The sequence below is a fragment of the Rhynchophorus ferrugineus genome, unplaced genomic scaffold (assembly GCF_030347505.1).
Source record: "Rhynchophorus ferrugineus isolate W39M unplaced genomic scaffold, kcgeb_rfMv2 rfM11, whole genome shotgun sequence".
NCBI classification, from domain to species: domain Eukaryota; kingdom Metazoa; phylum Arthropoda; class Insecta; order Coleoptera; family Curculionidae; genus Rhynchophorus; species Rhynchophorus ferrugineus.
Window position 1 is genome coordinate 4,133,704 of NW_027472590.1, and position 24,033 is coordinate 4,157,736.

At 33.9% G+C, this 24,033-nt stretch overlaps 1 protein-coding gene across 2 annotated transcripts in view; it reads left to right on the plus strand.

Moving 5' to 3' along the window:
• The window catches only part of beat-IIIc (beaten path IIIc), a 446,098-nt gene that overhangs the window by 405,399 nt on the left and 16,666 nt on the right, over positions 1-24,033 (plus strand). The window contains exons 3-5 of one of the 2 annotated variants that reach the window (XM_076418186.1): positions 4,917-5,052; positions 18,156-18,362; positions 18,528-18,725. In XM_076418186.1, the coding sequence (XP_076274301.1) occupies positions 4,917-5,052; positions 18,156-18,362; positions 18,528-18,725 (541 nt within the window). The remainder of the gene's footprint in view (positions 1-4,916; positions 5,053-18,155; positions 18,363-18,527; positions 18,726-24,033) is intronic. The other variant, XM_076418187.1, reaches the window with a different exon arrangement.

Here is a 24,033-nt window from a genome sequence, read left to right on the forward strand (position 1 = left end):
CTGGAAAAGCATAAACATTAATTTTCTCGTCAAGATTATGTGCTGCTATGAAAACGGTAATAATATATAAAAAACTATATATAAATCGATAAAAAGGATTAACCTTCTTAGGGCTAACCCTGTTACTACCACAGTTTTTTTTGCAAAGACCTTTATGTGACCTTACGTCTCATATTGTGTATATATAGCTCATGATATCTGAATATAAAACCAGTTACAACAAAAATATCTGGATGACAGTATTCACGTTGGTAAATGCCTGGAAAATGCATAGTTAAGATAATGGATTATTCCTTGGATGAATTTAATATAGCGAGTTATCAGGCGAATGAAAACAGTGCAACAAAGAAATTTACAATGTTATAGGAGACAAGCACTCTAATAATAATATTGGCAGTTGAAACTGACCAGAGAAAATTCCCCCTTTCTTAATTATAGATACTAGAGATTTGCCTCTTAAGTTAGGAGTCACGAACAGCATAATTATATTTACTTTTTGAGCAGTATCCTCGAATATTTCTTATAAGTTTACCAAACGCAGAATCAGGGGACTTATCGTATAATTGTTAAAAAAATATTCAACGGTTACACATCGCTATCGGTCTTTTTCCTAGCAGACAAACATTAATCAAACGCTCTAAGGAAGGCTGTTGGGCGTATCTTTTATTCCACTGAGTAATATAAATTGCATTGTTCTAATTAAATTTTTTCGTATTCGCCTGGTTACTCTCGCTCTGATAGACAATAGTGTCTATAAATAAATATGTTTCCATGGCCGTTAGTTAAGCATAAAACTATGTAAACACTTTAAGTTATTGATTAGAAGTATATATTACCTTATGTACGAATATGGAAATAAGAAGAAATGTGAGAAAGCAAGTTTCTTCAAAAATATTGTTTTGCCCAGATAATGAATAGAAAATTTTTTTTCTATGATCATCTTCAAAATTGTAAGTCTATTTACTCAATTTATTATGTCTGCCTCACAGACCACTTGTTCAAACAATTCAAAAAATGTCTTCTAAGGTCAGATAATTAAATAAAGAAATATGCCCGTATCCAGTTTCTTCATAGGCTAAACAAATATGTAAAAGCTGACGTAGGGTGGCATTTTGTAGGACCACGGAAGAAATTCGCGAATTAATTGAATAATCTACTATAAGCTTGTCAAGAGACAACCAAACACAGTTCCCGTGTAAGTTATTCCACTAGCAATGTCGCACATAAAGAAACTTCGAATAAGTCTCCTATTTTCCCATCTAAAAAGAAAACTAAGGAAAGTATGTGAATGTGTCGATACATTACCGACAGCTACCTGCTCAGTATTCATACGAATCAAAATGTAACGAACTACGGGAGCGTCTATTTCGGATGGTAAAAGACAGCGTCGCCAAAGACCGAAAGTTAAATTCCTACCCCGAGCTATTCCAGAGACAACCAATTTGACTGGTAACTTTTATAAAGACGTGTTTGAATACGTAACACTCTTGATAGTTTGATAAGAGATCGATATTCAATCTATTCTCAATTTTCTCTATTTTGCATAAAATCCTGTTGACTTTTGATTACGATTAGTTACAAATTCTCGCTGTACTTTTCTTGTAATTTAATTTTGTTTTTGATAAATATATGTATAGATTTAGGGATGACAATGGCGTAAATTATATTTTATTTTTCTTCTCCTCTTTTTGTCCATTACTTTTTGGGAAGTATCCGATTGGAACATATTGTTTCTTCTATAAATAAAATACAATAACATATAAAATACAATAAATATACAGTGCTATGGGACTAATAATTCTAATTTTATTTCTTATTGAAACTTTGAACCGGCGAAAATAATTCATAATTTACAACACCATGAATCTCCATTTTTAATTATAGATATCAGATTGATAATTTTTTGTGCAATATATTTCTGTATAGAACAGCAGTTGACACTCCATTTATCTTTCTATATGCCTGGGGCGTTAAAAATTATCAAATAATTAATGATTAAACCAGTTTTACTATCATAAGAAAGGATGAATAGCTGACCTTAGTTCAAGTAAATTTTATGTACAAATATAGGCAATTTATAAAATAGTTTATATAATATCTCCTATTTATTTTAATGCGTATTTAATATTATATTTCATTAAATTAATAATATAAATACGGAACAGATAAAGCTGTCACTGTGACTCTAAAATCTATATAAGATATCGCAGATTTTTATTTCAGCCTTGTTGCCAAATTGAAAACACACATATTCACTGTGTCTCACTCTTTACAGAAACGGCAAATTAATGAAAAAAAAACGTAAATTTCAAAAAGTTTAAGATCATTAATATAGGTATAAGTGCTACTATGACTTTTTGAGCTATATATATATATAAATAAATATATATATATATATATATATATATATATATATAAACCATAAAAGCTAAATATTTTACGAGGTACAACCATTCCTATATCGAGCAAATCGCCACCTATCCCATACGTGACCTGAAGATGGATTCGACTCGGTTGCAGACCGGCGTCGAAACAAAAGCCCAACTTGATCGGGTGGCTTTTTGCGCGCCATTTTTTCCACCCCCCGATAACATGTTTTTCCCTCTCCCGACTCGCTCGTCATTTTAGCTACGCTTTCCCTACATGCTCCGCAGATATATCGATCAAAATTTCCATGAATTTTACATGATTCCGGTTTGAAGGTTTTTCCATCAAACTTTTTGCGGAGCGGGTATTTTTAAAATCGGTCGCAAAAATTGCACGCGATGATTCTCCGCTTATATGCGAGAAAGGAAACGAAACGTGATATTCGCATAATAAGTTATTAAGGTAGTTTATTTGTTTTCACGGTGTTAATATGAGGCTTACCTAGAGGAGCGTTGAGTTTTCGGGAAGTTTATAATGTTATGCAGCAAGTGCAAATCTGTTTCGCTTGAAATTGTAAAGAGAACTTTAGTTACAAGTTGAAGTTATTTAATATATCAGAATGTTTGGGGATATAACGTGAATTAAAGTAAAATTATATTTAACAGATAGGATTTATTTGGACTAGTTCCATTGGGTAATGTCGAAACTAGGAGCTTTGGCATTATGTCACAAGGGTCTACTCCTGTGCCTCGACTGCCTATGCCTGACATGCGCAATAATTCTTGATTTTGTCACGTTTTCCATTTCTCGTAAATTATAAGTATGTGTCAAGAATATATATTCTTAGATTCACAACTTAACCTAAAATATCCCTTTAAATTCAAGTTTATTAGTACAAATATTATATTCTATAATATATTAAAAATAATATCCAGAACTTCTTATAAACAGATTTAATTTTCAAATAATTTTCATTATAGAGAAAAAAACAATATATACGATAATAAATATAATTTTTTATCTATATATCAGAATTACAAAAATGTTTTTTATTTTTTGTTTGTTTTAATTAAATTGATACCCATTTCAAGTGATACGGAGTACCAAAATAACCAATGGGGTACCTTTCAAGAAATGTAGGGTACAAAAATATATCTATGCCTTAGGAAATCAGACATAAAAATACATTCAAAATGGTAGAAGGACCAACATTATATCCGCTTTTAATAATGGTTAACGTAGGGTTTGATTAGTAAAGAAGTAATAATTAATCAAATAAATTGTTAGAATGTCTCTATTAAATTACTTTGTATGGAACCGTTTACGTTATACATACAAGATATTCAAAAGTTTTATGAAATGATCTTTCCTTCATTTGCCTTTCACTGGGATTGGTGTTTATATCTTTTAGAGATCAGATATGAACAAATTTTAGTGATAACTCTATGAATGATCGATGTTTAATTGTTACAGAATATATCAGGGTCATTGTTTTTTTGTATATTGGGAATGTCATGTTGCAAAATTATCTAGTATTGTGTGTATAGCGGTAAAAGGAGTACATTTTCATCAGGTCATGTCTAAATAGATTTAGTTGTAATTTAGAATGATCTCTAATGATTATTTCGTTAGGTTATTCCTATTTTAAATACCCAAATAGTATTAGTTATCCTGTCATTTAACATTTTATTTAAATAGCTTGATGTTGTAGTTGATTAATAGCAATTGTATAGCATACATCTACTGGAAGATTGGTAATAATATCCCAAGACAGAGCTTCCGTGTCCTTTTCCTAAAATGTTCTTTTGCATTCAAAAAATTTCCAACACTTCAGTAATGTAAATATTAGATATCTGTGTATGATACGACCTTCGAATTTTAAGCCAAATAAGCGTCATTTCTAACATTACCCTACACCTAGCAATTTATAATGTATATATTTGTTAACCAAGCTCCAAAGTTGCTGAGAATATTCAAGAAACTGATTTGATCAAAATCAGTGAAGATATATTTGACATGAATATAATTATCGAAGATCCAATACAATATAGTTAGTTGTGTAAGCCATCAAAATTATTTCACAGTCTTGGTACTTACAGCAGGTGAGATGGATATTCTCACAAATAAATGTATAATTAAAATAAAACTAGTAACCTTTTAATATTCATTGTTTATTGCATCTGATATTTTTTTGAGTGATCATATAGTATTATTTTTTCATTAAAATACAAATCATATATATAACCGTTATTTTTGTTGGTGTTATTTCCTAAAATAGAGACAGTTAAAACTGGAATCTTATTATTAAAGATTTTCAGTTTTATGGCATTTTTTAAATTTAATTAAGACATGTACCTAACGTAGACCGTTCTAAAAATAAAACGAGTTAATAACAAAGAGTGGGAGCTAACCACCCAATTTAAAACCTTAATGTTAATTTAATACGTCTCCCGAGAGAAATAACACCAGCCTAATCCCTCGCCCTCTAACAACCCTCCTGACTTGTACTGCTACAGCGACTTATTCTTTTCTCTGTCCTTTTTTTGCAGTTACATAACTCCACGAATAATTCAGTGGTGCTGACTTCGGTTCAACTCTCGTCAACTGGGCTCTATCGATGCGAGGTCTCCGGGGAGGCTCCTTATTTCGAAACTGTCACCGATCACACACACATGACGGTTGTTGGTAAGTTTTCGCCTCGGGCTTAATCTCTGAGGGAGAGTAATACGCCTCGGGTCGGTTTTACCGCACTACGGCAGCCGATTTGCTTGGTGTTAATATATTGAGCGAATGAAAAAATAATCCACGATTTATTGGAGTATCCTAATTTATATTTGAGGCAGCATTATAATATAGAAACTTGAAAAACTATTTTTATCATCTATTCAAAGCTTGTCATCTTTACCGTGTTCACAACAATTTATTAATATTAAAATTAAAGTTTTTTACTTTAAAAATAGGAGATTTATTACTATTAAAATTGCTGTTATATTACATAAATACAAAAAAATCTATATTTAAATATAATCACAAATATAGTTAAATTATTTGTCATTCTGATTCCAACAAATATGTATTAATTATCCCAATCACACATGATGGCAAATTATTTGTAAATCTATTGAAATTAAACATACAAATATATTTGTACAGCATAAAAGATCAGAAAGCTAAATTTTGCGCATAAACAGATAGAAATACGGCAAACATCCAATTATTTTACATGTTATTAGCGTTTTAATTTTTGTTACAGGAATCAATGAAATAGAATTTGAATAAATTACATTAATATGCAACGAACTACCGCAAAATTAGCTAATTGAAACAGGGAACAGAGTAATTTAATTAAAAACATGCCGAAATGGTTAAAATAACAAGTGCAATATGTAATTCACTGAAATTATTTTGTATATTAATATAACTGGAAGCTGTTTTTAAATCGTTAGTTGTTAAAATGGGTATTCTTGCGGGCTAATTTAAGAAATTCTCAATAGAAACTTATCAATATAACTTGCTGTGTTCTGCAACCTATTTTTGACTTTCATGGGTATATAATAATCTATCACTAATTTTATATTAGCAGTAGCAACATGTAGTGTTTTTATTAGCGCAATGAAAATCTTTGTTAAATGCTCAAACATATAATTTACAATATATCATAATTTGCTATTATATGATACCCTTTTATTTTCCAACTTTTCAAAATTTTACAACTCCCACTTTATAGAATCATTTATTAGACATTGAAAACATCATTGAAAATAACGATATTTTCAATAAATGTTTGAAATCAAGTTTTTGATACATTAGTTTAAAGTTTCATTAAAATATTTGCAAAGTTATCCAAGATTTCGCCTTGAAACACGAAAGAAGATTACTAAATCATGCTAACGTGGAAGCAATGCAACTATTGGATAGCGTGCAGGATGTCAGGAGATTGAAACGAACAAAACCATACGAACTTATATAAAGTGTATACATTTAGTGTAAACTATAGCTATAAGCTAATAATTAATAAATAATTATAATTTTATAATTAAGGAATACATACTGATGTATTTTCTCGCACTCGTCTTGTTTGTTAATAAATACAAGTACATAGGAAAAGTAGTAATACATTAATTGTAAATTAAGATTGTACTAAGCGTATCTAATAAAGATGTTATAAAACAAATTAAAATATCGCTGCTTTTTTAAATGCTTAAACATATAGATACCTTTTGGCCCCGTATAACAATAGTTTTGTTTTATGATATATTTTTTGAAATATCGGTATTTTTCTTGGCTTTTCCAAAAAAATATCGATTATCGAATATGAAAGTATCGATATTTTTTAATATCCGATTCCAATGTCTGAAAATTCCATTAGATATCTTCGTCGGCTATATTTACACCATTTCTCCGCATTCCTCATTCGAACTTCAAATATCTAAGCTTTCTATGGATACTTTTCAGATTAACAATTTCCTCTGAAATAATTGTATTAAATTGTGTTTATATAGAAAAAATTGCTACAGGCAATAAATAAAATATCTGGAATATACCATAGTGAGATTATAACCCTCCCGTAATTACATCATTGCAGCTAATTTAACACCTTAAAAGCAGCTTTTTTTTTCGAAAAGTGGGAGAACCGTTATTTTCAACGGTCGGGATTTACGAAATTAATACGAAAGGGATAAACTTCTCAGCGACGGCAATGAAAAGAAACGTTCCCGAACATATTCCGTCTGCTAGAAGCCGGTTCTCTCGAATCGACGTCTCCTAAATGACACGGAAGTGGCAAGCGAGCACAAACTAAAGGCAAAAGTTCGTTTATTCAACTCGCTCGGCTAAAAAGAAAGCCCAACGACTCAGACGCAACGACATTGTTTCTCCACTCTATTTAATCTTCCGGCATAAAAGAAACAGCGCTTCGGAAAGTTTCACGGCTTCAATTTTTCGAAAGTTGCCAAGTCCGCCGCCACCGCTTCCCTCACCGCGTGCTGAACGCAAACACATAAAGCAGGTGAGGGTGAACGGTAAGAATTGAATCCGGACGATCCATTCCTTTTAGGATAATTGAATAATCTTGCGCGGCGAGCGTGATGACACCCGACGCTCAAGCCTTGCGGCCTCCTTTTCGCTCAGTTTCGCATCTCATCTCGAGATGGAGCCCTCTGCGGTAGGACACGCTTTGATTGGATGCGGAGTGGCGTGATGACAACGCTTTATCCGAGAGCAGTAAGATGTTTGGACTGCCGTTATCTTTTACCGTCCAGTGGATCTTATATGATTCTTCTTCTATAAACTGTTCAAACAAATTTCTACAGATAACTTGTTCTATTTATTTGCCCAGTAAACTGAAAATTATATTAGTTTGAAAATTTAAGAAAATGGTTATCATATCATATTAAATTATGACTGGCCGAAATTATAACATCGGAAATACTATCTAAAAAATTAAAAAATATGTTCAGGTTTTGCTACTACTACTGTTTCAAAATTGGGGAAATAACTGTCAATATCTAGCCCAATTCAATTAGAAGCTTGCTCAACAATCTCTCGATATACAAATTTATAAACTGGTACTTAATTTAGTCCAGAGAGATAGTATTCAGTGGATTATATTGGTTTGAAAATTTAAGAAAATGGTTATCATATCATATTAAATTATGACTGGCCGAAATTATAACATCGGAAATACTATCTAAAAAATTAAAAAATATGTTCAGGTTTTGCTACTACTACTGTTTCGAAATTGGGGAATTAACTGTCAATATGTAGCCCAATTCAATTAGAAGCTTGCTCAACAATCTCTCGATATACAAATTTATAAACTGGTACTTAATTTAGTCCAGAGAGATAGTATTCAGTGTATTATATTGGTTTGAAAATTTAAGAAAATGGTTATCATATCATATTAAATTATGACTGGCCGAAATTATGACATCGGAAATACTATCTAAAAAATTAAAAAATATGTTCAGGTTTTGCTACTACTACTGTTTCAAAATTGGGGAAATAACTGTCAATATCTAGCCCAATTCAATTAGAAGCTTGCTCAACAATCTCTCGATATACAAATTTATAAACTGGTACTTAATTTAGTCCAGAGAGATAGTATTCAGTGGATTATATTGGTTTGAAAATTTAAGAAAATGGTTATCATATCATATTAAATTATGACTGGCCGAAATTATGACATCGGAAATACTATCTAAAAAATTAAAAAATATGTTCAGGTTTTGCTACTACTACTGTTTCAAAATTGGGGAAATAACTGTCAATATCTAGCCCAATTCAATTAGAAGCTTGCTCAACAATCTCTCGATATACAAATTTATAAACTGGTACTTAATTTAGTTCAGAGAGATAGTATTCAGAGGTTTGACTAAGTTAAAAGGTTATCATATCATAGTAAATTATGACTTATGGCAAATAATGGGTTTCAGTTGAACACTAAATGAAAAATAATGGTTCTATCAACATAAATGCATATACATAATTGTGCAATATGATAATAACTTGTTGTTAGTGCTGATTAAAAATTGAGAAAGACATTCAATGTCTGGTTCATCTCAATTAAAATGATATTATAAGCATAAATTGATGACTGAATGAATATAATGACCGATAAAAATGTATTCATTAGAGTTGAACATTAAATGAAAAGTAAAAATTACAGCAACAGAAACACTATATAAATAATTTTGCAATACTACAGTTATTTCTTCCTCCTGCTGTTTCACTATTGGGGACATCATGTCCTCAATGGCTGGTTCAGCTCATTTAAAAGTGTGTCATACAGGAAATTATGATCGATTACAAATAATGCGTTTAATGTGAACATTGAATGAAAGATAATCGTTATAACACCAAAAATACAATATAAATAGTTTTACAATGTGAAAATATCCTACTGCTACTGCTCTCTCAAAATAGTGGAAAAAATAGTCAATATCAGGTTCAACTGAATTGTTTAATGAATGCTGATGTCGATTGGTCAATTTGACGATATCCAGAAAGGCATATAAAGAATAAGTTAAACAATCCGTTAAGAAAATTATTTAGATTTACTGAAGTACATTTTGGAATTAATACCCGGTTCCTCGAATGAAATTATCAAATTCAGAGTTACGAGTTTCTTAGTACTTCTTTAATCTGCTCAAATAAATTAATATATTTATTAAAAGTTTTGTGTACATATTTCATCAAGATGTATAATGTATTGCCTGTCGCAATTTGTAAATTCGTTTCAGTATCAGACAATATATTCCTTCTCATTTAAGGCTAGTTAAAAAGAGACACAGTGCTGTGTGATTAGTTCGAACACGAAAACGAATAAGCCTGTTAAAGATGTCCGTTTGTCAGACGTATGCAAAGCAATAGTGATGATAGGTTATAACTCTAACCTATAAACTGTTGTGGCTGTATAATTAACTGTAGTTCTTAAATGTACTATAATGTTAAAATAAATTATATTTGATAACATTTTCGTTTAACTATTTTATTTAGATAATAGTTTTGTTATATGTCAAAGCCCAAGTGAACTAAGAGTCAGAGTTGATGCGGCAACATTGCAACGTTTTGACGTCACAAATTAGATCATAGGAAATTATGACCGATTGTAAATAATGCGTTTGGGTTGATCATTCTCGATTTTATGTAAATTAAAACTGAATGAAATAGCAGACACTCTAAAGATATGAACTGAATGTGTACATCATATCATTCACGAATATTTGAAAAAGGAAGGACCATCAACAGCGACTATTACATAGCGTTATTGGAGCGTTTGAAGGACGAAATCGTTGAAAAACGGCTGCAATTGAAGAAAAAAAGTACTGCTTCACCAAGACAATGCATCCATGAATGCTCGCTAGAAAGAAATTTTCGTCGTAAGAAGAGGTGATTGCCGAAACTGAGGCCTATTTTGAAGCAAAGGACAAAGTGTCACTACAAAAATAAATTAAAATATTATCCTTATTTATATGGTTAGAATTAATAAAGAAACTATGTAGTATTTCCTAGATATTTTATTTTTATTTTTAATGCAAGGTTTGATGAGCTGAGGTTTTCCAAGTCTTTTGGATAAATTGATCTTTGAACAATAAATTCTATGTACACAAACCTTTAGATATAGGTACTTTTGTTGGTTTAAAATAGCTACTTTGGTGACAAGGTGATAAAAAAAAATAGGCGCGAACTTTCATCACAGGATATTTCACCGTAGAGCCGTGGGAGAACGTTCGAAATTATTTGGAGAGAAAAACAAGAGATAATGCAGATGATATTATGCGAACAAAAAAAGAGCGTTCGGGAATTCCCAAGCCGTTGTACCATAAAAAATCCGCTGGAAAAGCCCCGTGTCCATTAGAATAAACCTGTGGCGAATCCACACCGGATTTTCGTCCGATATTATAATCCGGCCACACAGTACGTTAGCGTTTCTATTATCTTCCTTGTTAAATTCATTCATTCATGCGCTAAAAGCATCACGAAAAAATTACATTATTTTTGCATTAAAATGCAAAATTTTATTTCGGGCCCCGAGTCGGTTATTGTGGCCGCCATTTTCTCATTTCGAAGTTTGTCGGTTTTCTGGCTGGTATTTTTCGACTGGGTCTCGCTTTTGTTGTATCGGGCTGTTGGCGTTTCGACGAACTATTTAATATATCTTATTAAATTTTCATTTTTCTATTGCATTTATTCAGCTGCGTTGCCTTCGTTGTGCTAAACTTTTTGAGGAAAATGTATTAACGAACATATAGTAAAATTTGGACGAATTATTATCGATATATAATAATTTAAAAAACTAATAATTTGTTTGATTCTTGAAGCACTGGTTAACTTTTTCATATATTAATTTTAAATTTGTCATAAAATATATATTTTATATCAAAATAATATATAAGGAAATAATTGAAGATCATCTTCAGATGTTACTTTTAACTTACAATATTACATAACGTTGTCCTAGTAATTATATCAATCATAAGAAACATATCAAAAGAGATAATCTGAAAATAAACATCTCCTGAATAAAAAAATCATCATTCCTAATACAAAACAACCGTATGACCTCTTATTTTGATGTGAGACTAACAGTTTTTGAAATACAATCGCAAACATAGTTTCCACAATGTTAAGTTACATTTTAGTTTACCTAAATATCAAAAAACTACAAAAAAACAGTCGTATGTGTATTTAGCATACAATTTTCACCAAATATTGAAATGTTTCTGTCGCCTAAAATAATACTTAGGAAAGAGCAAAAAACAACCAACAGACAACTTTAATTAGACCTTCATACTGCCGTCACTACCCAAAAGTATGCTTTTACCATTTAATTTCATTTGAATATCAGCCCAATTACCTTTTTTAATTATAGCTGTTTCGAAAATGTAAAACGATAAAACGCTAATGATATTAACTAGCGTTGGGAACTATCGACTGAAAACGACTATCGACTATTTAGTAATTTACTACTTTTACTATTTTCAGTCGCCAGTTTTCTAAGTATCGACTGTTTCGACTATTTTCGGTCGATAGTTACCAACGCTAATATTAACCAAAAGCTAGTTTAGCATCGAATAACTATCGAGTAGATCATCAGGGATTTAAATATAATACTCTTAATTTGTTGATTTCGAAGTCCCCATAAAAAATGGATTTTTTTCAATGACCATGTTCTGAAAGAAAATGGAATTTCTCGAGTCCTTTGTTTATAATTAAAAATATATTATCTGTAAATGTTGTTCTTTCAAATCTATTAGACAGATAGCTGCTTGTTTGAATTAGTCTTCGGATACTCATCGCTTGAAGAGCTAGAGATGGCGTCTTCGGATGGCTTTCCTTAGACCACCATGATGGTAGAAGATTGATTGATGGACATTGATTTAACTTCTTGCCGAATGTTCGGTTGCTTCAACGTTGCCGGATTGTTGAATTTAGTCTTACTTCCCCAGGATATCTCTTTTCTCTTTAAATGTATTCTTTAGTAAAATTTACAATAACCTGTAGAGAAAATAGCCCTACTAACAAAATATTTAGTAGGACTTTGTAATACCAGACTTGTGACTGAATTATTTTATAAACATTGTTCCTTCGGATCTTTTACCCTGCTGCTTGGTTATACGAGTATTCGGATACTTATCGACTGAAGCGCTAAAGATGGCATTATAGCGGTGGAAACGCGCGCAGACTACAAGTCATCCGGCTTAAGAACAAGCGAAATATGAGAGTCGAAAGATTTCCCGGCGATTGTAGCCGGATAAATCCCCGTTAAACTGCAGTAAATTAAACAAGAAAGAAGCGGGGCAAAGCCCCGGGGCCCCGGCGACAATTTAAAAAATAACGAGCCGGGCACCCCGAGGATTAATCGCCAGCCTCCCGGAACAGTAACGGCATTTAAATAGATCAGGCAGGCAGGATAAACCCGTTAAGTTCAACACTTAAAATAAACGACGACAAAGATCGCGATTTAAAAAATCCAACGATGCGAACGAAAAACCTCCCCGTAATTATTCAATGCCAGGACGACGCTAAGCCGCGCTGTGTCTTATGTTAATCCCGTAGTAATCCGGTCGAGTCGGTTCCTGCTATCCTGCTGCCATTGCGACGCCCGGCGCCATTATTCACACGTCCCGCCGTCGCCCCTTCGGCATCGGCGCGCGGTTATTACCGACTGAGACGGTTCGGTCGCTCCCTCATCTGTCACGCGGGACGTGCCGCTCTTCTCTCTTGCAAATATTAAAAGCCACTCGGACTCGGGACGCCCGTACTGCCCATTTTTACCCGATACAACGACGGTTTCCACCCATTACGCTATCTAATTAGGGTCTGTTTACCACTACGTCTCGCTTTATTCGTCCTAATTGGCTTAGTCCATAGTTGGTCTTTTATAAATTATTTAATACTAAAGGGGCAGTTAATCCAGAATAGTTGGGCCACCTGTATTCAGAAAAATAGACGTTTCTATTTATAAAATAAGAAATATGGCATTCAATACTAGTCCTCCAAATTTTGAAACAGCAGTGATAACAAAGTATTGTTATATAGTAAAAAATATTTGTATTTTAGGGTAAAATGATGTGGCTCGGTGAATGGAGGTAAATCGAAATGAAACAGTGGTGTTTACATTATGTGACCGTTATTTATTGGCAATATAAAAACAATATAAAAAATACAAATAATGAAACGGATGGCAGCGGAGTTACCTGAAGACGAGGCTTGGGCAGTCGATGGTGGCACGTCTAAACCAAACGAGGGTTGAGCACTGAATGACCGAAATACCCTTCAATAATATCCCAGATAAACGTCTCGGGGTTGCCGCCAGCTATTCGGTATCGGGTTCCAATTGGCACCCCGCCCGTGTTCAACATCTGGGATTATATTTCTGGGTATTTTGTAGACCGTTATTCCACGATGTAAAATTCGACATGCCTCAATTCGCTACAATACTCCCCTGCCAGAATTTTACATAAAGTTACTTCAACAAAAATACAACAATGTTTGCAAAAAATATCAAATACAAAAAAAAAACATATACCAAACAAAATGTGCTGTGTAAAATGGGATTTGAAAAAATATGATAGTTTGAAACGGTTGTGGTTGAAACGGTTGCGATCTGGTACGGCTGTTGATATCTTCCGGTCCTACAGATACCGTTGCATCATCGTCGCTTTGGCACTTGAATGTGGTCCATCGACGACGTTGAAAACAAGCTATTCTTCAGACAGGGCTCCCGTAATCGACGCTGTGGGAGGATCGACTGTTCGACGACGTGGTAGCTTATTTTCTTCGACGACGAGACGTTAGCAATTCTGGTACTTCGGCGAAGACATAACGAGTCTACGGTGACTGCAATCGGTACCTAGCTTCTGGAGCTGCTCTGTGACTAATCCGTAGTCACATACGTTAGGTTAATTCAGAAAAAAAACAAATAACGACGGTATCCGACCGAAGCTGCCCAAAGCCTTTTAAATCAAAATATCTGCCATTATGACGGAGACGGCGAGCGAAGGAAGACATTATGATTTAAACATAGCGCCGAAAGAAATGTTTAGCCGAGACGCTGATGATTAAGCAGTGATGCAAAAATATTCCAAAAGATTGTGAAATAAAAATTTTGACAAAAAAAAAATTTAAAAAATTAATTGGAAATAATGAAATTAATCGGAATAAAATGAAAATGAATCTTGAAGGTAAAATTGAAAAGGAATCGAATTAAAAATATTTAAAATTTTGAAACAAAAAAATATATATAACGGTCACGTAAAATACACCATTTTCTACGTACCCTCCATTCATGAGTCCAAACCCAATTTTGCGAAAGATCACGTCGGGGTCACCACTTTAGGGTAAAATGATGTGGCTCGGTGAATGGAGGTAAATCGAAATGAAACAGTGGTGTTTACATTATGTGACCGTTATTTATTGGCAATATAAAAACAATATAAAAAATACAAATAATGAAACGGATGGCAGCGGAGTTACCTGAAGACGAGGCTTGGGCAGTCGATGGTGGCACGTCTAAACCAAACGAGGGTTGAGCACTGAATGACCGAAATACCCTTCAATAATATCCCAGATAAACGTCTCGGGGTTGCCGCCAGCTATTCGGTGTCGGGTTCCAATTGGCACCCCGCCCGTGTTCAACATCTGGGATTATATTTCTGGGTATTTTGTAGACCGTTATTCCACGATGTAAAATTCGACATGCCTCAATTCGCTACAGTATAGTATTTTTATTAGTATAATGATCATCTTTCGTTCAATATTCAACTCTGATCCATTATTTGAAATTGTCATAATTTACGATGATCTGATACCCTTTTAATTGAGCGCAATGAGACATTAAATTCTATCCCCCTATACTATAATATGATACTCTTTTATTAATCTGCAATTACTTATAAGAGAATGACAAAAAAATCAGGAAAGCAACAAAATATCGCAAATTGTATCCTTCATGATGATATATAGAATAATACTGATGCTAAAATCGAAGTTTCAAGTTTATTTCAAGAAATTGAGGAAAAGCTGAACTATTACCAGCGTAAAACTACTAGCCAGTATACATTTTAGCGGTATCTAACTACAAGAAGTAATAAGTAATAAAGTGCTTGTGATTCTGAATTCTCAAAAGGAATTAGCTATTACTTAATCTCGAATAATAAATGTTACTTGCGATTTGCAGTATTTAATCATCTAGTACACTTCAGTTTGAGTCCACTTGAGTCTGCGTCTTAGTTAAATATTTTCCAAGAGTTGCAGCACTTCGGTATTAATATGTGAGTGTAATATTTCCTCGTGTATTGTTGCGAATGTCTTAACGTCCTTTATTGCAGTTGGAATTCGAAGGTATCGGTATAAGTAATTATTCCTATAGTATCATAGTGCATCCACAATACATCTAAGAATTTCTCGCATAATATCCCCATTACTGGATTCCATCCAGATCCACCTAGGTTTTAGTATTTTCTTGTACAGCAGCATATTGTTACGTAGGGAAAACTTTTATTTCCAAATAAGAAACCTTTTTTTTGGATTCCAATTCGAGTTATTTTATTTCTTGATAAGCTATTTTCAATGAAGTTTTGCATCAAATTTAACCGCAAGATACATTGTATTATCACTTCCTTGCATGGGACGATAGTGTTGTTCCTATTCATCAGCATATAAACAGTTTCGTAGGTGATTTCAATTTATTCTCGTAGACTTGTATTTTCCATGTCTAGGTCCAGAAGACATCCATTATGGAACATATGAAAGCCATTAACAGAAATCTTTGAAGGATTATCCTTTTCTTAATCAAGATTGATAATTAGTGTTGTTTGACGAATGATAGAGCGCGAGCTAAGAAACGCTCCCGTGGTCTTCGTTCAAACCTAATTAGATTCATATGTAATCAATAAGCTCCGACTGTGGAATTAAACGCCGCAAATGGTAAATAAGCGGCAAAATGTAAGGGCAATGAATATATTAACCTCGCCTTGGAATTTTATATGACTGGCTCGGATACCGACTTCCTTAATAACACCGAATGGGATGAACATTCGGTTGCCGTGATTTACGGTTCCCGTTACAGCGGGATCCTGTTCCTTTCAGCAGGATGTGTATTTAAATATATATAAATTTTACTTTAGAATACGGATTCGGGCGCGGCCTTTCTCCATTAAGGCCCTAGTTTACACAGGCTAGAGACGCGCAGCTTTGTACCGACCGACTTATTGCTACTGTTATCATTAAGATGCAGTTATATAGCTGGCGAACTGTTGGTTTAGTTTTATATATAAATATACAGACGAGAATAGGCTGCAATAAAGTGTTTTGTAGGAAAATAGCTTAAATGGTTTTGTGATACAAATAGTTCATTTTATTCTTTAATAGGTTTGGTGAGTTGAGTCACATTTATTCGAAATATTTTGCATCTTCATGTCGTTTGAGAGAATGTTGAGGAGGTGTATTTTATCTCTTCTTTGCTCAAAATAATCCGTAAAGCATTTACTGCGATACAATTTAAAGTTAAATAACTTCAATTAGATATTGCTTTAACGAAAAGGTTGGTACGTTTACAGATGACATTGCAGCCCTGGTCATTGGAGATAACAACACTAAATCAACAAAGTTACAAACAGCTATTGACGAAAAATGCCGGCACGAAAAATGGCACATAAAAATTAATGCATTCAGATTTAATAAAAAAAAGAATCAAGCAAACATCAGTATATATAAATCAGCAATTAGTCTCGTATGGAAATGCAAAGAAATTTCTTAGTATAGCTCTTGATGTTAAACTGAGGCGAAGACCACGTGTTAAGAAAAAGTGTGAAGAACTCAAGCTAAAGTAAAAAAATGTACTGGTTATTGGGTAAATATCCAGTCAATATAAAATAAGCTTATAGTTTACCAACAAGTCTAGAAACCAGTGTGAACTGATAGTGTTCAAATCTGGGGTTCTACCAGCCAAAGCAATAGAAATATCGTACAAAGATTCCAAGACAAGGTACTGCAAGGTATTGTTGATGGTCCATGTGCTAAGAGATGGGGAGTTGGGTGCCACTTCACTGGAATGGTAGTCAAAGGGAAAATCCAAAAATCGTCTCTAAAAAGCTGATTCAAAGGCGCTTTCAAACCATGAGCACAAAAAATCATGGCGAAGCCGGCCGATCGACTCCAAGGCCAAACCGTTTTGGTCGCAAGACAATGCTGTGTTTAGTGAGACCAGAGTGGCGTAGTATATTACGAACTATTGAAACAGTTAATAGTGATCGCTATCGACAGCAAATGATCAATTTGAACCATGAATTGATCGAAAAACTTCCAGAATGGTCCTGAAGACATGGTAAAGTGATTTTACAGTACGATAACGCGCCCTCTCGAGAAACAAAACCGACCGAAGGGAAAAAAAGTTGGAAGCACTCGGATGGGATATACCGCCGCACTCTTCAGAACTTGCCCTCGTCCGACTATCAACTTGGCCAGTTTCAAAGAAGCTAGAAAATCGCCTGAAAAATGTACAAGGTGTATAGAATCAAATGGCCAATATTTTGAATAAATAATTGTTTTCAGTTTAATAATGTTTATCCGACACATCTGTTTTTTTTTAGTCAGGTATACTATATAGTTGTTAACCACTGACAAAATATTTAGTATATTGTTCAGTTAGATGTCGTTCTGACGATCTTATATTATTTTCTTTATTATTGAAATAAATAATCTCATTGTCTGTAGCAATACTCGCTAGTTTTAAAATGCTTGAGATAGCGTGAACCAATTTAAAAAACCAACATTTGTTACAGCCCTACCCGAATCAGGCCCCAAGATCACCGGCGGCAAGCCCAGATACCAAGCGGGAGACACCGTCAACGTCAACTGCACCTCGGGACGGTCCAAGCCCGCCGCCCAACTCAACTGGATGATAAACGGCGAGCCGGCCGATCCGAAATTCCTGCGAGGTCCCGATTTCATCGTCACCGGAAGAGAGGGACTCGAAACGACCGTCCTAGGTAACCTCGCCCTTCTTCTTCTCAACCACCGCCCCCCCTCCCCGCCCCACACACTAAATCCATCACGTCCCGTTCCTCCCCCTCCAACCCCGGATGCATATTAATTCGTCTATTTATCGAACGTCCGCATTAATTCTCTCTCTCTCTCTCCTCTCGCCTTCGCAGGACTGGAGTTTGTGGCGAAGCATAAGCACTTTAAGAGGGGCAACATGAAGCTGAAGTGTTTGGCCACTATCGCCACTGTGTATTTAGTGAGCAACGAGGAGAGCGTCGAGGGGGAGAGGCCCCAGAAAGGGTTGGTATTGGAGAGTAGGGGAACCGTCTCGCCGACCGGATCGAGGGCAGATCGAGTACACACGTCAAGTGAGTTCGATATCTTTAATACCCTCGTTTAGATGCCTAATAGGACCGACCTCGGCCAGATTATATCTCGACTTTAATTAATCCCGGCAAATAGTTGCCTAACCGTTAGTTTATCATTCGTGTTATTTCAGACGTCGTCTGGGATTATTTAAAAGTATAGGTGACGGCCTTAATCTCATTTATTCCCTGAAACATAGTGTATGTTACTGTTTTTCTAAGAAATATCTATTACTATTATTTTCTCATATATTTTTTTCCAATTTTAAAGTATCCTTTTTACCAACGAGAATTTATCTGGACTGGACCTACAGTTTAACGTAGGCTCCGAACTTAGAGACCATCTCCGAAGACATCCAGTCTTATCCAGCCTGGTTACTGGCGTCACTGGGATAGCTATTCCTTGGCGGAATTTCCACTGTTGCCTAAAAATTAAATTAAATTAAATGCCTAAAAAGACATTTAAAATTACAATCACAAACATAAAGTACATCCATGCCCCAGTATGATTCGAACCCGCGACTATCGCAAGAGTAGGAGGACCGTCCTGTCGCCTTGACCAATGTACCAACAAAGCCTTCTTATCTATTCGTTACTATTTTATTCGCACGTTAAAGAAACAAAAAAAAATGTAGGCCTTCAACCGACATACAGGAGATACACAAACTAATATGAACATCTCTGTCTGCGTTTACATATTTTCTTGTCATTTTCCAACATACTTCTAATAACATGTTATACTTTAACAGATAACTGTATTGTATATTGTATATCAAACAATGCTGTAAACATACATTAAGATGTACTCTATTGCATAGTGTTTTGTATTAATTTGTCTATCCCTGACAATTCAGAAATCGTCTTTATATTTGGTTTTAATTTTAATATCATAGTCGCTTGAATACTTTTCATTTATTACCTAACTTCTATTATATTTATTGAAGAATAATGAGACAAAATATAGATTAATGTTATAAATTCAAAATTACTTTAGTATTGGTATGTACTATATATTGCTATGATCACTATATATACAGATGGATGTGGCTAACAAAATTCATGATCAGATGTCATGATATTGTTGGTGGGATTTCAAAGAAATCTAAGAAACTCGGATAGGTTTTTTGAGATGAATTAGTCTGGTAAACAATAAACAGTTAAGGCTTTCAATGTGATTATAGAGTAGCATTCTAAAAGTATGACATACTGAGTGTGGAAATGGTCATTGAGGAGGTCGGTTTTTCCTCATCAAATGGGAATGTGTGAATTTAATATTATTTCGCATAAGACGCTTAAGAACTTAGCAGGATGTGAATTTGTTGTTATTTGTTTTGCTGTAAAACACAATATACGTATCTAGCCAATGTGGGGTGTTTCCTTCAATGAAAACGACGTCTCTTTTTTATTTTCGCACATACTCTGAATACATAACACTTTTGATACTGAAGATACATTATATTCAAATAATAGTGATTACGTTTAAGTCACAAAAATGCTGGAAGTACTCTACGTCAATCGCGTGACAGAAGTGAGCTAATCAAATGCCTTTGTAGGGCAATTGAAACGAACGAAGAAAAAAGTGTCCTCATTGACGCGACAACGTAAAACTTCCGTTGTCGGTTTTGCCTATTTAAGTTAAACCACCATATAATACTTTATGACACATAGTGAAAAGTGCGTTAGTCATCAACATGAAGTTGGTTAAAAATAAATGTAACCGATGCCTTGTCTTTGTTTTCTTTGTAAAATAATGTATAGGCCGATATAATGAATTAAAAAAGATAAGTGCTTCTCGTAAGAAGTTTCTAATTGCATTACCAGAGAGATCTAATTGCGCCAACACTTTTTCCGTTAGGTCCTCCAAATTAGGATGAACCCATTGCGAGTCGAGTGGGCGTATGAACGTACACATTTAGCAGAATCCCGGACCGGTGAAACGCGGTGGGCGATACAAAAGGTCGCTCGGACCTAAGACAAGTTAATTTTCGTCGACGGCGCTTCAAAAAACAAAATGAAAAAAAAAAACATGGCGCTAGGTTCCGCACATCCACGCTTCTAGACACGTCCCGTATTATCGCCGAACTTATTTACCAGTCGTTGTGTCCGGGAAATGGCCACGGCTCCCGCCTGCAATGGAAACGTTTCGGAATCCGCTGCAAACCGTAAATTTTTTAGCAGATAGATGGCGCAATGCAGAAAATTTATTTATGGACTGAGCTGACCGTATACCAATAAAACATATCCTTTGGTAAATTTTTGATGGCAGATTGACTTGCAAAATTGACTTACTGCCGCTGTACCGATGCAGGAATTTCGATCTTTGATTATTTATTTACGGGACGACTCTGTGTGTGCAGGAATGCAGTTGTTTGGTTTTATCTCTTTTCCGTTGCGCTTGTATTTTGTAGTTTTTTTTCAGTCAGTAGTCACTAGTCGTATTTGTTCCTGTTTCCGTTTCTGTTTTCAATGTTGGTGAAAATATTCGATAGCCATTTAGAATATTTATACCGCACCTTTGTTCTATTTATTATAATAGATTGAGTAAAAACTAATACATAACAATGTACTGTACTTCGTTGAGAAATAAATTTGGACAATAATATGATTTATCTTTGAAAAACAATTAAACATCATGTGATTACAATTATTGAAATTGACTTGTTATTTTAGTTAAATTATCTAATTTAAATGTTTTCTTCACTAGATAACTAAAAATAGTATAAATAAATTGTTTTAACTATGGTATTGAAAATTGTAATCAATATAAAAGAAACAAAACAATGTTGCAAACAGGATGGACATATTCAATTATATCTATTCACATACTTCTGATATTACTGATACATCTATTTTGTCTTTGCCTTTGTTCTACTTATTATAATAGATTAAGTAAAAAGTAATTCGTAACCATTTCTGTACTTTGTTGAGAAGTAAATTTGGATAATGGTCCAAAAATGGTTTGAAATTATTTTTATTTTTCTGTTTTTTCTGAAAAATAATTAATCACAATGCGATTACAGTTATCAATATTTTAGGACGACTAATGGAACTGAAAGCTGAAAAACTTATGAATAATGACTTATGAATAAATAAATCAGGCTTGTTATGTTACGTAAATTTTCTAATATATTTTTTTCACTAGACGACTTAAAATAGTATAAATAAAATGTTTAACTAAGGTACTGAATATTAATGAAAATGAAGAAGCTAGACTTGTCAAACTTGAAGAAGTAACATCATCAACAAATTCAATTATGTATATTCGCATATTCCTGATGTATCTCTTTTACGTTTTGCTTCTTCATAGCACCAATATGCTCCAAATTTCTAAATTTCCCTCTTATGATCTAATCTATGTATTTTGCATACTCGAAACATGTACAAACATGTATTGTCTACACCTTACCCATAAATGTACATGCTGACATATCATATTTTTAATAGACCCTAGGAATAGTGATGCTTTTCTAGATAAACAGTAATATAAAACACATCACCAAAAATAATCTCCGTCATTTGATATGAGCTTCTATGTTATGATTTATACTATCAAACTTTTGTTCGCATATTAAATTTAGTTACATTTTCGAATAAACTTTATACAAGTAGTGTATGGGATACTAGAAAATACTTACTGGGACTAATATATAAACTTAATTTATCATTTCAGCTTCACTATAATTTTTTAATTTCCTCTATTACCAATTGAAATACCAGAGTTCTGTTATATTTCTTGAATTTCATCAAATTCTCACAGCTATTTTAATAAAATAACTATTTTTAATAAGTTAGTAAAACCATCACTATATACGAAGATAACAAATAATAAAAACAACCTTATGTACTAGTCTATTATGTACAAGCCTTTTTCCGAAATAGATACATATGGAAGTCACATAGGGAAATGTTAGGCCTGTACGGTGTATTTTTCTAAATTGCCAGAACATCATTCTCAATTTTTTTTCGCATCTAAAAATGGATATGCCGTGATAGCTCCTGGTTCAGTCACATTGGCATAAAGTCGATGTAATGGTTTGGCCAGATTCGTGTGGCTTATGACAATGCGTCACTTCCAATCCCCCCAAACTCACAGCATGAAGCGATTTCTTAATAGAAACTAGGTACATTGAATATCTCAATGTTGGTTCACGTGAGTCTCAAGCATCGATGTTCTTTTGGTGTCTAGCCATATGCAAGCGGTTCAAATCATCCATGTTTAGGTTGATAACGACGTCGCGAGATGAAAAATGTTGATCAGCCTCGATAAGTTTAAGAATTTCATCAAATTTTTCAACGACTGGCCGGTCAGATCGAGGTTTATGTCCTTTGTTCGTTTTATAGTGATACCAACTCATCATATTGGCGACAATTTTTTTATTAGCAACAATTATCCTAACCTAGGTTTCGAGATATAAAATACATTTAAAAAAAGGAAATAAACAAATGTACACTTCTTCAGGAAAGGTAAGAGTAGTCTAATGTACAATGTCACTTGTAAACAATCTCTATATCTGATGAAGGTGTGGCAAAGGTTCAAAAATTAATAGTAAATTATCGTGACCCGGGCTCATGAGTACTGAGGAGGTGAACAAGTAAAACGAACACGGTTCTTGCTACTTTACGTTGTTAGTATTAAAGAAATGTATTTTCCTGTTCGGAATGGTTATTAGTAGCACTTAGTCCTCACTTATATGGTTATACGTTTAATTTCTTGTCTTTCTTAATTACCTGTCTACTTCAAATAATAAGAGCCAACATAATTAATAGTATAGAATAATATAAAAATTAGCAAGAAATATAACAGTTAGTTAAACTTCTTTGACTGAATCTTCCCTGAAGTCAAATAAACATATGAAAATAAGTATGGTAAAGGATAAATTAGGCAATATTTCATAAAATATCTGGCATTATAAAGTCTTATTACCTTCGTAATCGATTTCCTCGTTTATACAAAACGGAAGAATGCTGCGTCTGCCGAAAGTGGTCGAGTTTAATGACACTGGGGCCTTGAAGTCAATTAACTAAAATCCACGAGATACCAAAACAGGAAAAAACTAGGAAAACACGGGAAAAACGTCCGGTCGAAATGAAAATGTCGAAAATCTTCCAACAAAAGCCCACCAATTTAATCCCCTTTATACCTTCCACTCAGCTGACTTTAATTCCACCGCTGCACAAACAGGCGCGGACTAGTTTGTTTAATCAAGTCAACACGGTACGAAAATCAAACGGTCCGGGTTATGTTGCCTCCCATCCCCCCACTTCCTGTTCTCCCATTAGCCGAGTGCATATTTACCGACGATTCCGTATA